This window comes from Morone saxatilis, unplaced genomic scaffold (assembly GCF_004916995.1).
Source record: "Morone saxatilis isolate NCDOM2014 unplaced genomic scaffold, NCSU_SB_2.0 Contig8, whole genome shotgun sequence".
Lineage (NCBI taxonomy): Eukaryota > Metazoa > Chordata > Actinopteri > Moronidae > Morone > Morone saxatilis.
The window spans coordinates 16,563,361-16,577,225 of NW_023340257.1; the positions used below are offsets into that span (position 1 = coordinate 16,563,361).

At 40.5% G+C, this 13,865-nt stretch overlaps 1 protein-coding gene across 3 annotated transcripts; it reads right to left on the reverse strand.

Annotated features, from left to right (window-relative positions):
• Positions 1-746: 746 nt before the first annotated feature.
• Positions 747-13,429, reverse strand: clasrp (CLK4-associating serine/arginine rich protein). Of its 3 annotated transcripts, none has more exons than XM_035679703.1 (21): positions 13,302-13,429; positions 11,880-12,019; positions 11,182-11,279; positions 10,966-11,067; positions 10,212-10,291; positions 9,898-9,982; positions 9,632-9,768; positions 9,362-9,458; positions 8,054-8,132; positions 7,901-7,974; positions 7,763-7,804; positions 7,470-7,676; positions 6,736-7,053; positions 6,465-6,650; positions 5,830-5,869; positions 3,976-4,036; positions 3,780-3,838; positions 3,646-3,692; positions 3,476-3,561; positions 3,226-3,250; positions 747-1,459 (listed from the first exon to the last, which is right to left on the reverse strand). In XM_035679703.1, the coding sequence occupies exons 2-21, from the start codon at positions 11,976-11,978 to the stop codon at positions 1,417-1,419; spliced, it is 1,965 nt and encodes a 654-aa protein (XP_035535596.1). In that variant the 5' UTR covers positions 11,979-12,019; positions 13,302-13,429; the 3' UTR covers positions 747-1,416. The 3 variants fall into 3 exon arrangements, 2 of the variants coding, with proteins under 2 accessions (XP_035535596.1, XP_035535595.1); XM_035679702.1 differs by having other exon boundaries at positions 3,174-3,250; XR_004797427.1 differs by lacking the exons at positions 747-1,459; positions 3,226-3,250 and having other exon boundaries at positions 5,826-5,869.
• Between the last annotated feature and the right edge of the window lie 436 nt (positions 13,430-13,865).

Below are 13,865 nucleotides of genomic sequence, written 5' to 3' on the forward strand. Positions count from 1 at the left end.
GGGAGACACACACTCATTTCTGCTTTTCTTCTTGAGCAGCTGTGACTGATATAGAGCCATAAAGACATAGCAAATACTCGGAAAACGCTTCAAAAGCTACAGAATGACAGTGAAGTGACAAGAAGCCGCAGTGAAGCATCTCTCGCTGGAAATAGAGATTTGTCGCCACCTCCTGGCAGAAATAATATCCTGCAACCTCTCAAAGACATTACATCACATTACGTTTTTGTGATCAATATTTCATAAAATATTTAAAGTAATACTAATAATAATATTTAACATGTACTCAAATGCCCGTTAAAAGGTAACAAAAAGCCAATAAGTAAAAAACAACTAAAAACAGTATAAAAAAACAAGTGGAGCAATAAAAGATTACAGATTAAAAGTAGATTTAAATAGATGGGAGTGAGGGAGGATGTCTGAGGATCTAGAGGGTGGGAGCAGCAATGGAGAAGGGGCTACCCCCCAGGTCCCAGTGCTTGGACCAGGTGAGAGGGCTGAGGACGGAGTGGATCTGAGGTTGCTGGTAGGAGGTCGGTGAGGTTGTGGAGGACTTTGTAGGTGACAAAGAGAAATATGAACTGTATTCTTTGTTGAATGAGGGGTCAATGGAGGTTTTGGGTGATGTGATCTCTGGCGTGGGAGTGGGTGAGCAGACAGGCAGGTATGCAGCCCAAAATGCAAAACCAAACACCTTCAGTGACACGGTGATTCAAGATAGAAAAAATACAAAAACGAAGAAATAATTTCAGTGATATTTATTTGTTGTTCTGTATTTTAACATTCCACATTACTGAGAACCAAAAGACGTTTATTTGCTGCTGTTGAACCAGTTGACGGAGAACAGAGTATAAAAAGAGCAGTGGAGAGTTTGACTTTATACATGAACTTTGTTTCCGCTTTCATAAAGAAGTTTCCATTGTATGCGTATAAATATCCTGTACACCCAGTTCATGAAAGTGGTTAAAAATCTCTCCTCAGCGTGAGCGTCGGAGAAAAGGAAAAGGCAGATGGAGAGCGTAATGACACGAGGAAAGTGTGAGGTAAAAAGGTGAGATATTGCTTAGTAGTAAGGACACAAACGAACATCTCCGGACGAGTTCAGGCAGAGGAGGAAAACAAAAAGAGCATGCAGAAGAAACCAGGAACTCATTTAATAAACCTGCAGTCTCTTTACAAGATGAAGCAGAAATGAAAAAAGATCAGATCAAACCAATCGGCTTTGTCATTAGTGAAAACTAAAGTATCAGTCAAAATGTTACGTTGTGTAGACAGAACATAGTGTTCAGGTGGAGATTTGTGAGTTGGGTTCATCAACCATCAGTCAGTCCATCTCTTCATATTTCCATTTAAGTTCTGTAGCACAATATGTGCGCCAAAGTACTAAAGTACTGTAGGATCCATGTTTTCCAGAGCTCAGTATCGGTAGTATGGACTCCGTGACCGAGACCGCGACCTCCTGGAAGAAATAAAAAAAATTCATCAGTATCGAGGTGAGAGTCACACAATCTGACATCATAAAGAAAATGTGCAAAGTGTGTTTCTCTTAAAGGCTTCATCAGTTCATTTTTGGGCTTTTAACGAACTTACAGATGAAAAAGATAAAAATAAAAAGATTTGAGTTTTTAAGTCTTTAGTAGCTTCATTAAACATCAATAACTTAAGATTGAGTTGTGTGGTTGAAAGAGCTGTCCACACCAAGAACAATAACAAGGTGAGCATCCACAATGATGAATGATAAGTAAACAGTGGCCTCAAGCGTTTGTGCTTCGTGCTCCAGCTGTGTCAGCGGCTAAGGAAACTGTATATTGATCACCTGTTACTGCTGTTTGTTGCACAGAGAAACAAAAAGAAAACCAGGGTTCACAAAGTTCTCCAACAATGAGTTAAATGGTTCCATTATGAGAGTTTAGTCTTTTAAAGACATATTTTATTCTTATGTTGGTAAAAAAAAAAAGAAGGTAGTAAAAAGTAAAGACCAAACTTCACACCAAAGACATTTCTCAGGTAAAATTATTATTGCAATTAGTGTTTAATAAGTTGTAAACCACAATACTGTTAAAGTAATTCTGAAAGTGATCCCACCGATATCGTTCACCACTGTCGCCGACATTAGCTGTGGTGAGGACCCCGCCACCCACGTTTATATAGTAATTGTTCTTGGTGTGGACGGCCATTTACTGCGTGTTAAAGATCTGTCCATTAGGGAGAAATAGCAGCTTGCAATCCTGCGGTTTATATTTTGGTGGTTTGGCAACTCTTTTGTTTGCATGTGAAAAACAGATTGTACCTTTAATCATACTTAAAATTAACAACAACAAAAAGGATGGATGACTAAAGTCAAGAGTTTAACTTATTTTTGTTTAAACTGAAGGCTAAGAGCTTCCAGATAAACCTTTGGATCAATATATTGGTTGATTTCTAGCATCTTGCTGATATATTGGTCTGTATGTTGGCCACAAACTGCAGTGCAGAAAAGACAGACATGTTTGACAAGGTTTCTGCAGGTGTCAACAGCTTAAATTTAAAGACTTTTAAAGACCATTATGAGCGCAATTTAAGACTTATTTTACAACCCATACTGGCAAAACCAGAACAAAGGAAATGAAAAACACATCTAAAAGAGAGACTGGAAAATGCAACTTTATACAAGTAACGTTTAATCTATCTTGTCAATATTTAACACATTTTAACAGGCCTAAAATTCAGATTATTAAATGTTGGTGGACTTTAAGACCCCGTAGACACCGCAGTTTGAGGAAACTGTATCTGCACTAGTTCGTTCACAGACAAATATTATTTAACTCATTTAAATTAATTTAGTACGTATCAAAAAAGAAGCAATTCTTTTAAACCTGCTTCAACCAGGAGGCGATATACCGATGTCTCCCTTTTAAAACACTCAAATATTGACGCTGGGCTCCACTTCAGCCTCAAACAACAGTTAATGGATGTAGTAAACTTTTTTTTATCATTGGGAAAAATGAATAACGTTGAAACTGTACTAGATTGTTTTTATTCTGACTCTGAATCTTACACTCAAACCCTACTTTTCTCTCAAGACCTAACACACTGGTTTGATAGTTGAGTGAAGTAAAAGTATTGCATATAAAAAAAAAAAAAAGAGATAGTTTGTGTGTAGTGTTTGTGCATTAATGTGAACAAATCCCCACAATTCAATCGTCTTCATCAGAGCTGTGCTGACTCTTGTGGCTTCTCGCATACCTTCTGTGTGAGCTGTGCTCTCGGCCTGAGGGACAGAGGACAGAGCACGCGATCAAAACAATAGCATGCCAGAGCGTCTTAAAGTCTATAAAACTGTCAGACGGCAGCAAATCAGACTGATTAAATATTTTGGTTACTTGTGTTTGAGTATGCAATACTAGGCAGACACAATAAACACTGTGCTCAACCAAATTATTATTATTTTATTAGATCTATATGGCCATTTGTGATCAGGAACCTTAAGTCTTACCATATTTGGAAGGAGAAGGAGAGTGGCTCTGTCGCCCGTATTGTCTTTCCCATTCATCCCTCTCTTTCTCACGTCTTTCACGCTCCCTAAACGCAGAGCCTCTGGGTCAGACAATTGCGACATGCAAATACCAACAGTCCACTTACAAACACACACACACAGATTCTTACTTCATGCGTATTTTGCGTGCCATGGCTCGTAGTTCTCCCTCTCGTTCCTATAAAACAAACACATAGTAATGAGGGGAGATGCAAGATAAGAGTATCCGTTTCTGTTTGTAAAAAAAACACCCTACAAAACACACCTGTCGTTTGTGTTCCTGCTGCTGGATCTTCACCTGAGCTGCTCTTTTATCCGCCTTGGCTGCACCACGGGACAAAAAAACAAAACAATACGTTTTATTACCTTTGTAATTTGCATATGTGACTACATTTCAACATGTAGACAACTCAGATTCGCACCGTTTCTTAACCACAAAACCACTGCTCAGTTGTACTCACACTGCTTGTTGAGCGCCTTCTGCATTCGTAGCTTCAGCTTCTCCTGTGGGGTCATCTTGGGCTGCAGGTGACACATTTGTGTTAGCACACTGTTTCACGGACCGACAAAAGTGTGAATGTAAGTGTGAGTGTGCGTGTTCGAGATCAAAAGGCACCGTGCTGTTAAACAAGTTCAGTACTATCACCCATTATGTACAGTAGCTGGTAGTGATAAAAAAAGGCCACAGATTAATTATACGTGATGTTTGTTGAGTAAACAATCGCGGGAATCTTACTGACAGTGTGTGTTTGTGTGTGTGTTTGTGTGTGGACAGACGCAAACCGCTGCTGTAGGACAGTTTAGAAGCAGGATCCAGTTATTTGAATCTTTACACAATATACTTATATGTGCGATCACTGTCAGAGAGATAAAAGGGAGCAGGCCGGCAGAAGGAGGAGAAGCAAGTGTCGGAAAGTGAAACAAGGGCAAGTTCAGGTCCGGTGAGTTCAGAAAGTTTAGAGAGAGCCAGTGGCATTTTGTCAGGGACACACCCATCACTGGGTTGTTTCAACCTGGCCAGGCAAGAAAAACTGCAGGTCACAACACTGCAGGCAAGTTTAACAGAGAAGCAGATAATAACTTCCACTCTATTTGCCCGTTTGAGGATATTCAAATCTTTCCTTCTGTGCTAGAAAATGCAGTGAAGAGAATCCGTTTTAGGACAGCAAACAGTCCATAATGTTAGAATATAACAACAAATACATGTAATTTAGTCTTTAAAAGGAATAGTCTGACATTTTGTGAAATGTTTATTCACTTTCATGCAGGATGAAATGAGAAGATTCAAACCTTCATTGTCTGTACGCTACACATGAGGCTACCAGGAGCAGCTGGTTAGTTTAAATGGAACTGGAAACAAGAGTTTCAGTTCTGTGCAGATAAATTATAAAAGTGTTATTTAGTGAGATTTAGAGGTGCTAGTAGGTGGATTCTGTTACCTTCGGACAGAGCCAGGCTACCTGTTTCCCATGTTTACAGTCTCTGCACTAAGCTTACTAACTGCTTTCAGTAGCTTCATATTTCGTGTACAGACATGAGAGTTGTATCAATCTTCTCATCTGACTCTCCAAAACAGGAAACGTGTATTTCCCAAAATGTCCAACTACTCCTTTAACTATTGTCTCAAGACTTCAATCAGTACGTGGGACATAAAGCATTTCATTTAAGAGTAGGAGTATGCTCTGCTGCTTGTTAAAACAAGCCCAGGTAGAGTTGTCCAGAGAACACCCAATGTTGTTTTTCCATCGAAGATTAATCAAACGTCTCCTGTCACTATTAAATGACCAATACTGAGTCATGTTGTAACAAGACAGTAGCAAAAGAAGTTGTCATCTTCCTGTTAAAAGCCATTGATATATGATATAGTGCTGAGACTACAAACAGATATAAAGACGCTGCACTCTCTCATACACATGTATATGTATACATGCATGCACAACCCAGACTAAAAGCACATTCAAGACAATAATGAGTTCACAGGGTGGCTAAATGTTCAGCCATACTGAGATGGCAGCGTTAATTCAGTCGGCCATTTTTTTTCAGTGTTGGCAAGTTCACATTCTTCTCAGCAAAACACTGAGAAGGTGAAGAATGCTGTAACAATTGCAAAACAGAGCACAGGGCTTTGACTGCAGTGCATGTCCACTTTGTGGGGGGAAAAACCAAAAAAAAAAAAAAAAAATCACATCATTTTATTTTCTGTGTGCAACAATGGCTTCTACATCCCAGTCTGGTGGACAACCATGTCAGCCTGTCAGGGATGAGGGAGGCGTAGGCTTTAGCAAGAAACCCAGCTAGATCAAATTCTTACTGACTTTGGCAGCTCCCGTCTCTTTACCACCCGGAGTATCAGGCCTGGAGAGGGGAAGAAAACAAAAGACGATTAGCTGAGGGTGATGAAGACATCTTGATTTACCAAAAAACATACTTGATGGTCCAGTTGTAGCACAGGCTGAAAGCTGCAGTAGGTAACTTTTATAAAAACAGACAGATTGTTGACTCTCATTCCCAGGTCCCAAAGCATTAGTACTCGGTGACTCTGGAATGACACTCAACAAGTCAGGTATGTTTCTCAGCTCTGATCAGTTGTTGAGACAAAGAGGATTCTTGAAAGTGCTATTAGGAAAACTAGGCAGAGCCAGATAAATCTTTTTCTCTGTCCTCCTCTTAGGATACAGTGAAAGTTTCAGTAAATATGACAAAAAACAACAAAACAATTTCTCTAAAAAAGTAGCTGCAGCTTTAATCTTCTTCAGTTGTCTTAAAACTGTCAAACACTGTGCCTAGAATACAGTCTTTGTTTAGCACCAGTTTTCCCACCCAGGCATGTTATACAATTATGATCAATGCATCCCCCGCTACCGCCTCTCTTCAGGAGTTAAAAGATATTTCTTTATATCACCGACAGTGTTTCAGTAGAGATTTGTCTACAGGGTCCGCATGTTCTCACTTTCTGAGCTTGTCACAGATGGTGGTGGTAGAGGGCTGGGCTCCTCTGTGAGCAGGGGAGGGACTGTGGTTAGCACGACTGGAGGACTGTGAGGGACTGCGGCTGACGCTGTCTCCCCGCCGGTGGCCTCCACTGCTCCGACCTCCTCGCCTCATACTGGCCCCCTGCCGTGAGCTGGAACGGGACCTGACAGAGTACAAAAAGAGAAGCTCGGGTCACTGCTGTGTGTGTTGGAAATCAACAGCTGTTGGGAGACGTCAGGGAGTCTTACCTCGTTCGTCTGCGTGCCGAGTATCGTCTCCTGTCCCGGTCCCTGTCTCTGTCTCTGTCTCGCCCTCTGTCTCGGTCGTTTGACCGCGATCGTGTCCGGTCACGTCTCCTCCAGGATCCAGCTCCTCCATTCCCTCCTCTGCCCCGGGAGTGAGATCTGGAGCGTCGCCTCGACCGCGATCTGGTCCGGGATCGCCGGCCATCCCTTCCCCCCCGTCCACGTCGGGCGCGGCGTGAACGGGAAGAAGAGCGAGAAGAGGAACGAGAGGAGGAGCGCGAGGAGGAGGAAGGGGAGCGACTGGAAGATGACCTTCGTCTCCTGAACAAACAGAGATGCGTTGTTTTAGTAACAATACCAGCCCAGCACCTAGCCTATCTTCAGAATACGTCTGTTGTCTTGTTTAAGAAATATTACTGTGTAAAGAAATAATCAAATATTAAAAATTCATGTACTTGCTCTGCTCATTGCACTGCCATATTCTGACATGCACAATCATAAACTAGTAAATGTGCGCTTAAATGCTTAAAAACTATCTAATCACAAACATTTTGTCTATGCACACATGCAGAGTGGAACAGACTAAAAACTGCAATCCACCTCACCTACCACAAAAATCAGTATTTCATCGTCAGTATTCTTTCTGCCTCAACAGCTGTGGTCATTTCAACAGACAACACATTGACTGTAAGAGGAAAACAACTAATGAAAAGCCAGGAAGAGGGAAAGTTACCGACCGGGAGCCCCTGCTATGACCTGCAGGGTGCTGCAAGTTGGAGGGGGCGTGGCCAGAGTGAGGAGCGGCTGTTTGCGTTGCTGCTGCTGCTGCTGCTGCTGCTGCAGCTTCCTCGTCGCTGCCTCCAAAGCTGGTGATGAAGGTGATCTTCTCCGGACCAGGAGATCGAGAGCGTGACCGCGACTCAGAGCTGGACTCTGACTCTGGCCTGAGAGCGAGATTAGAAAATCAAGTTCAAACACACTTACAGACACAACAAATCAGGACATTCAGAAGAAAAAAGGACAAACTCACCGTTTATAGGGATCGTATGTTGGGCTGTCTCTCCTGGCGTAGCTGAATACAGGAGGATGAAGACTTAAATTTGACATGTTCTGAGGTAAGTGGACCAGTAATGAGGAAAAACTCATAAAAGGACAACATAAAATGTACCTTGGTGGGCTGATCTGTCTTCCTTTTAGCCTCTTCTCTCTGAACTCTCTCCTCTGTCTGCGAGAACGTCGGCCCTGAGATGATCAAACAGGTCACTTAAAAAATGTCAGGACAATCACTAGGAAATAAACTGCTCAGTGGATGTTTTCTTACAGAGTACATGGCCTTCTCCGCCTCCAGAGCCTTGGCATGTTTGATGGCCTCCACTTCCTCCTTGTCTTTCCTCAACATCCTGGTAATAGACAAATATCATGTTAACAGCCTTACAACAATAAACACAATCATTATGTCAACAGTGTAAAATGTTTAGCCGTAACTGCCTATAAAGGATTTAAACACAAAAAGCTGTTTGAAAGCTTAACACACACAAGAGTCATACAGTTGATAAAATATTCCTTAATGCCTGCATTAATGTCAAGTAAAGTTTATCCTTCTCAGCTCATCAATCTAGCAAAACAGTGTAAACATGAAACCGCATCCATGAGCATCTGCCAGACTGCAAACCACTTGCCAGAGCCCATAAATAAATGCACTGACACCCACAAGTGTCACAAAACTGTCTGAAACTGTACTTTTAACGGTCGTAGACTGAACAACCATTGTCATTCAACATAATAAATACAGTTTAATAACTTTGTTTACGTAACTTCAACTGCACTCATATCTGAATAAACAATTTAAAGTCACCCTAGGTGTTCAGCCACAGTCAGTGTTCATTATTCTTTTAGTCACTGGCTGAGTTGTTTATTTCTAACTGTTGACTGATCAATAAAAGCCTCACAGCAAACTGCAGTGCAAATGCAAACCTGTTTCTGATTGGTATATAGTGCTGGGAATTTATAAGCTCACTTTAATTACATTATTATCATTTAGCCAAATAATCACAAATTCACTACGAATCATATATTTGAAGTTAATCTACAAAACGAGAGAGAAGCAGCAGACAAACTATTTAAGTATTCGTAAGCACAAACAAACTATTTTGATATAAGCTGAGCTCCACACAACACACCTACTGACTGCGCCGTGGACACCGTGGTGCTGTTGGCAGAAGAGCCGTGGACTACAATTACTCTAAGCCTCATGTGTTGGAAATGAATTTCTCACAATTTCCCCGATTGTCTAAATAAGTCGCTATATTTGTCGCTAGTTGCTTTTTAGAAATAAAGTCACTAAGAAGGTCTGCAAAGTTGAAATCTAGCAAGAATGTCTCACACAAGTCTCTCTGTGACTGATTTTGTGAGTGTAAGTGTGACTGTTCATGACAGAAGTTCATATTCTAACTAACTATACCAATATTTTAAGACACTTTAGGTCACTCACCTCTGAATTTTCTTAAATATTAGTAAGACAAGGACTTAAGAGAATTATAGCACATTACAGAGCCATTAGGTCCATGTATTTTTGTTTTAGCTCTACATCTGACCTTTGAGTCATGACGATATAATCAGAAATGTTTACCTAACAAAGTCTCCTTCAGCCATTCCATACGGGGTTGCCATTTTGTTTACGTCCAACACCTGCTCCTGGTTCAACTCATCGACGTCAACCTCCACATCTTTACAGAGACAACATGAAACAAAGCTTTTAAACAACAAAAGAAAAAAAAATATCATGGGGTTGTGTTTGATTTAATAATAATTTCTACATATATTAAGTCAGATATGATTCTGTTTCCCTTCAAATAAGGAAGATAATCTATAAATTTCTATTAGTGCAAACCCATCTCACCAATATCTGGGATGCCTTCATCCTCTTCGGATTCACTGTTCTCTGAGTCGTCTTCATCTTTGTCTGACTGGGGGTCCGGCTCTGTCACAGTGCTGTCTTCATAAGTGTAACCAATGGTCGCCTTTTTTTCAGCCAGTCTGCACAATGGGAGGAAGGATTTATAAACACATGCCCAACTTAAATGCTCCAGTGAGCAAACAAACTCAAAGAATCATGGATTTCAATGCACAGTGAGGATGAAACAACCACTTTAATAAATGACATACTTTTTCTTCTCGTCCTCATTTGGTTTCTGCAGGCCACCGTACAGCTCATCGAGGTAGATCTGGTATAAACACTGCTCTTCGGAGACTGCGGGAGGACAGCGGGGAGTTTAAGAGCACAACACAACTGCAAAATATACCCACTGAGGGCAGGTTAACAGACTATTATAGTCACATTACGAACACCTGTGTAGCACTCTGTGTGCGGGTAATGTATTAACAATAGCTTGACAGTTAATGTAATGCGTTACTCATACTGCTTCAGAAAGTCAACTTTTTCTTTAAAGAACATCAGCTATGAAGTTTGAGATACTCACTGTTGGCAAAGTCATTCTGCACCAGGCCTCTGTAGCGCTCATAATTGCACTTCCTCTCCTCCATCTCCTGCTCTGGGGTGCTGTGTGAGACAAAAGGTAAGAAGGGTTGTTTTTACCACCTCGCTGAACACTCAGATCTCACCACACTGAGCAGTTATGACTCTATAGATGTACAGAAGTGGAAACTGAAAAGATAAATCAATTAATGACACACAGTAAGAACCAGAACAACCAGTGTTTCTGATAACCAGTAGTGATGCACCAATACAAGTGTAGAGTAGGAAGATTGTGAGGTGAAGTATAGCACAACACAGAGGAGTTCAAACATTCAAAAATGAGGTTTTACAAATGATTTATGAAGTAGGAAATGCATTCAACAATTTTAGGAGCCTTAATAAATTATGTTGCGAAACACTGAACACAAGTAAAACTATGATTTAAACAATGAAAACTTCACAATATGTAAATGATTGTTTGCAAATGATTGTTTGTTTAATGTGTTAAATGTGTCAGGATGAAAACAACTGAATGAACAAACTAATCAAAACAAAACCAAAATCTCTTAAAACTTAATTTTATGTTAAGGTACTTTGTTGTATTCATGACTTTTGCTCTTGTTTAGTGTCTCAAAAGTCAAAATGTAATAATAATATATGAAACTCCACAACTGCATACAATCATAAGGAATTAAAGATTATAAAATATTCACACCAGCAAGGGGTTAAATGTGACGTTTTGTAACTTGAAGACTTACGATGTGCTGAGCAGTGGTGGTGTGTAGGTGGGGATGTAGTCCAGGTGAGCCCTCACATCAAACCGGTCAATCATGTTGTTGGCATCTCCCTGCCATGGCATCCTGTTGACAAAAGGAGAGAAAGAAATACAATACAGATCCCACAAGCACTGTGAATCTAGTGTGTGTGGTTCAGTTTATGTGTGTGTGCGTGTGCGTGTCTGTCTGTCTCCTCACATGTTGATGGGGCTCTCAGCGGCCAGAGCCACAGCAGGATCCAGATGGATCTTGTAGGCTCGGCCATGAACCTGGAGAAACTGAGCTGGATCTTTTTTCTGTTTGAGACGAAACAAGAGGAAGTCAAGAGACAATAAAATGACATCTTGTAACTGACACGATTAAAATAACAAAATAGTGAAAGATATGATACTGTGCAGCCCTTTCACTCCACAATTCAAGGCTATGTGCATACTGCTACTTCAAACTGAGGCTGAACTGAGCTCACAAATCTTTTCTTCATTGTTTAAAATGCTGCTGCAATTCTGACAGTTCACTGTATTCATCTGTCATCTCAGGTCTAAATTAGACTCCTTTAGCTCGAACAGGTGGAGTCTCCGTGCATCAGCCTACTTAAAGCTCAAACTGGGGCCTCAACGGACAGAACAACTGAGGCAGAATCTGGAAAGATCAGATCTGGAGCACAAAGTTATAGTAAGAGCTTTTAATTAAGTGCTGCAGCTAACTTTTTTGACAGAGAAGAACAGGCAGTGGTGATGTAGGCCTGGACACAGTTACTGGTTTCTATCACAGGACGGACAAGTTCTGGACCGATGCCATATTGTCACAGCATGTATAAATATATGTCATAATCACTGCGACTTTACAGCTCTTTGAACCAAGAAGATCAGATTTAACAAGCTGACAAAGTCTCTTACGATCTTCTCGTAGTATTCTCGCCGGCGCTCGCCTCGGCGTTTGTAATCCACCATCATGCCACGGAGCTTGCGCTCATGTTTGCGGGCCTCCTGCCACATGACGGCTCCGCTGGGGGTGGGGGCGCGGCGGGGCACGGCTGCTGTAGAGAGGCAAAGAGGGAAGACACATGGGAGAGGAGAAGAAAGAGAGAACATACAAGGGATGTTAGGAAATTTAGAAGAAGAGGTGGAAGTGGAGGAGCCGGAAAGAGACAGAAGACTATTTCTAATAAATATTCGACTGGGACAAGCTGCAGAGACGGAGCTCTTCTCAGAGAGTACTCTACATAAATTCTGGCTCCCACATAATTTATTTGTTAGAAATATTTTAAACAAGTCCTCTACTATTTCACACCAAAATAATAAATAAAGTCAATAAATCTGAGAGCACAATGTGAATGCTATACTCTATATTAACCGGTCTGAATAGTGACTCTCAATCTTAATTGTTTTAATTTGACTTATTTTATTAATATTGTGGATCATTGAGCAATACTTGAAAATGAATGTAACTCACTGATGTCTTGTAAAAATAAAGTCCAGTTTAATTATCTTTAAACTAGATAACTTCATGTGATTTTTACCTTTTATCACAGACATGGACATATTGTATTGATATAAATTGAGAGCTTTTAATTATGTTTATAATTTCTGTATAATAATGTATAATTTGTCCCACGGGTGATAATAAAGAAAAAATAAAGAAACATCTTGCTGGTATCCTGCTGACATTTGTTTTTTAACCCATTCATAACTAAATTAATGGTTTTAGTCACTCAGGTCTCTTATTTAAGCTTGACTGCAGCAAATAGTGTTTATTGTGGCAAAAGAAAGTGACATTCAAGCCAACAAACTAAACAAAATCAAACATAAAAGATAGATTTTTGCATATTACCTCCTATACTTTGAGTTTTCTATATTTTCCATGTACTATCTTGGGTTGAGGGTTCATTATATACCCAATGTGTGCCTCTGTGTGCTGTATAACATTAGATAACTGCACATTATCACAGGCATCACCTGTTTGTTTAGTAAATCCACGTTATATTAGCAGCTAGAGGGCTAACCCAGATAGCAACCAAACATTAAACCACAGCACTGGTGATCAACTGTACACATTTTATTTAATCTGCTAACATTTGCGCCTGCCTCCTGTTTATTTTAGATTAAGATGCATAAAAGCAATGTCTTCAAAGTTACGGAGGAGTTTGTTAGCAAACACATCGGCCTGGTTGCGCATGCAGCCCGGGCCTAGCCAGTTAGCTTAGCCTTGCTAGTGTGCAAAAAGAGAAACAACGAGTTCATCGCAGCCTCATTAAAACTAACTAACGTGAAATACAGCTGCTCAAAGCCCTCGGTGTCCCTTTAAATGTGACTGTGTACCTGTTTTCTGGATCACCAACACACACTGGGTTTGTTTTCGGCCAGCCGAAGACGATGTTAGCGGGTTGCTGTCACACGCCTCCTTCCCCTCCCTTTACTACTGTTGTAGCGCCGCAGTACCGAGCGCGGCCTGCGGGGGGCGCTGCACCCCTCTCTCAGTTTATAATCCTTAGATACACAACAAAGGGTACGACCGAGCACTAGGGGTTAGGGTTAGGGTTGGTGGTCTTGTAATTGTCTTGTAATAAGGGCCAGACTAAGAGAAACATATATTTTAAGAGAAACAAATATTTTATTTTTTGTAAATTACCAGAATAAAGTCATAATATTACGAGAATATATTATTATATATTAGGTCTTCGAGTATAAAGTCGTAACATTGCGATAATAAAGTCGTAACATTACGAGAATAAAGTCATGATATTAAGATAATAAAGTCATGATATTAAGATAATAAAGTAGTAATTTTATGATAACTGTCAGCCGGTTCAGCCAGCAAAACTGTTTAAGGACGAAATGATCAATACGTTAGTTTACATGTTTATCTTACCTGTTGACTGTACG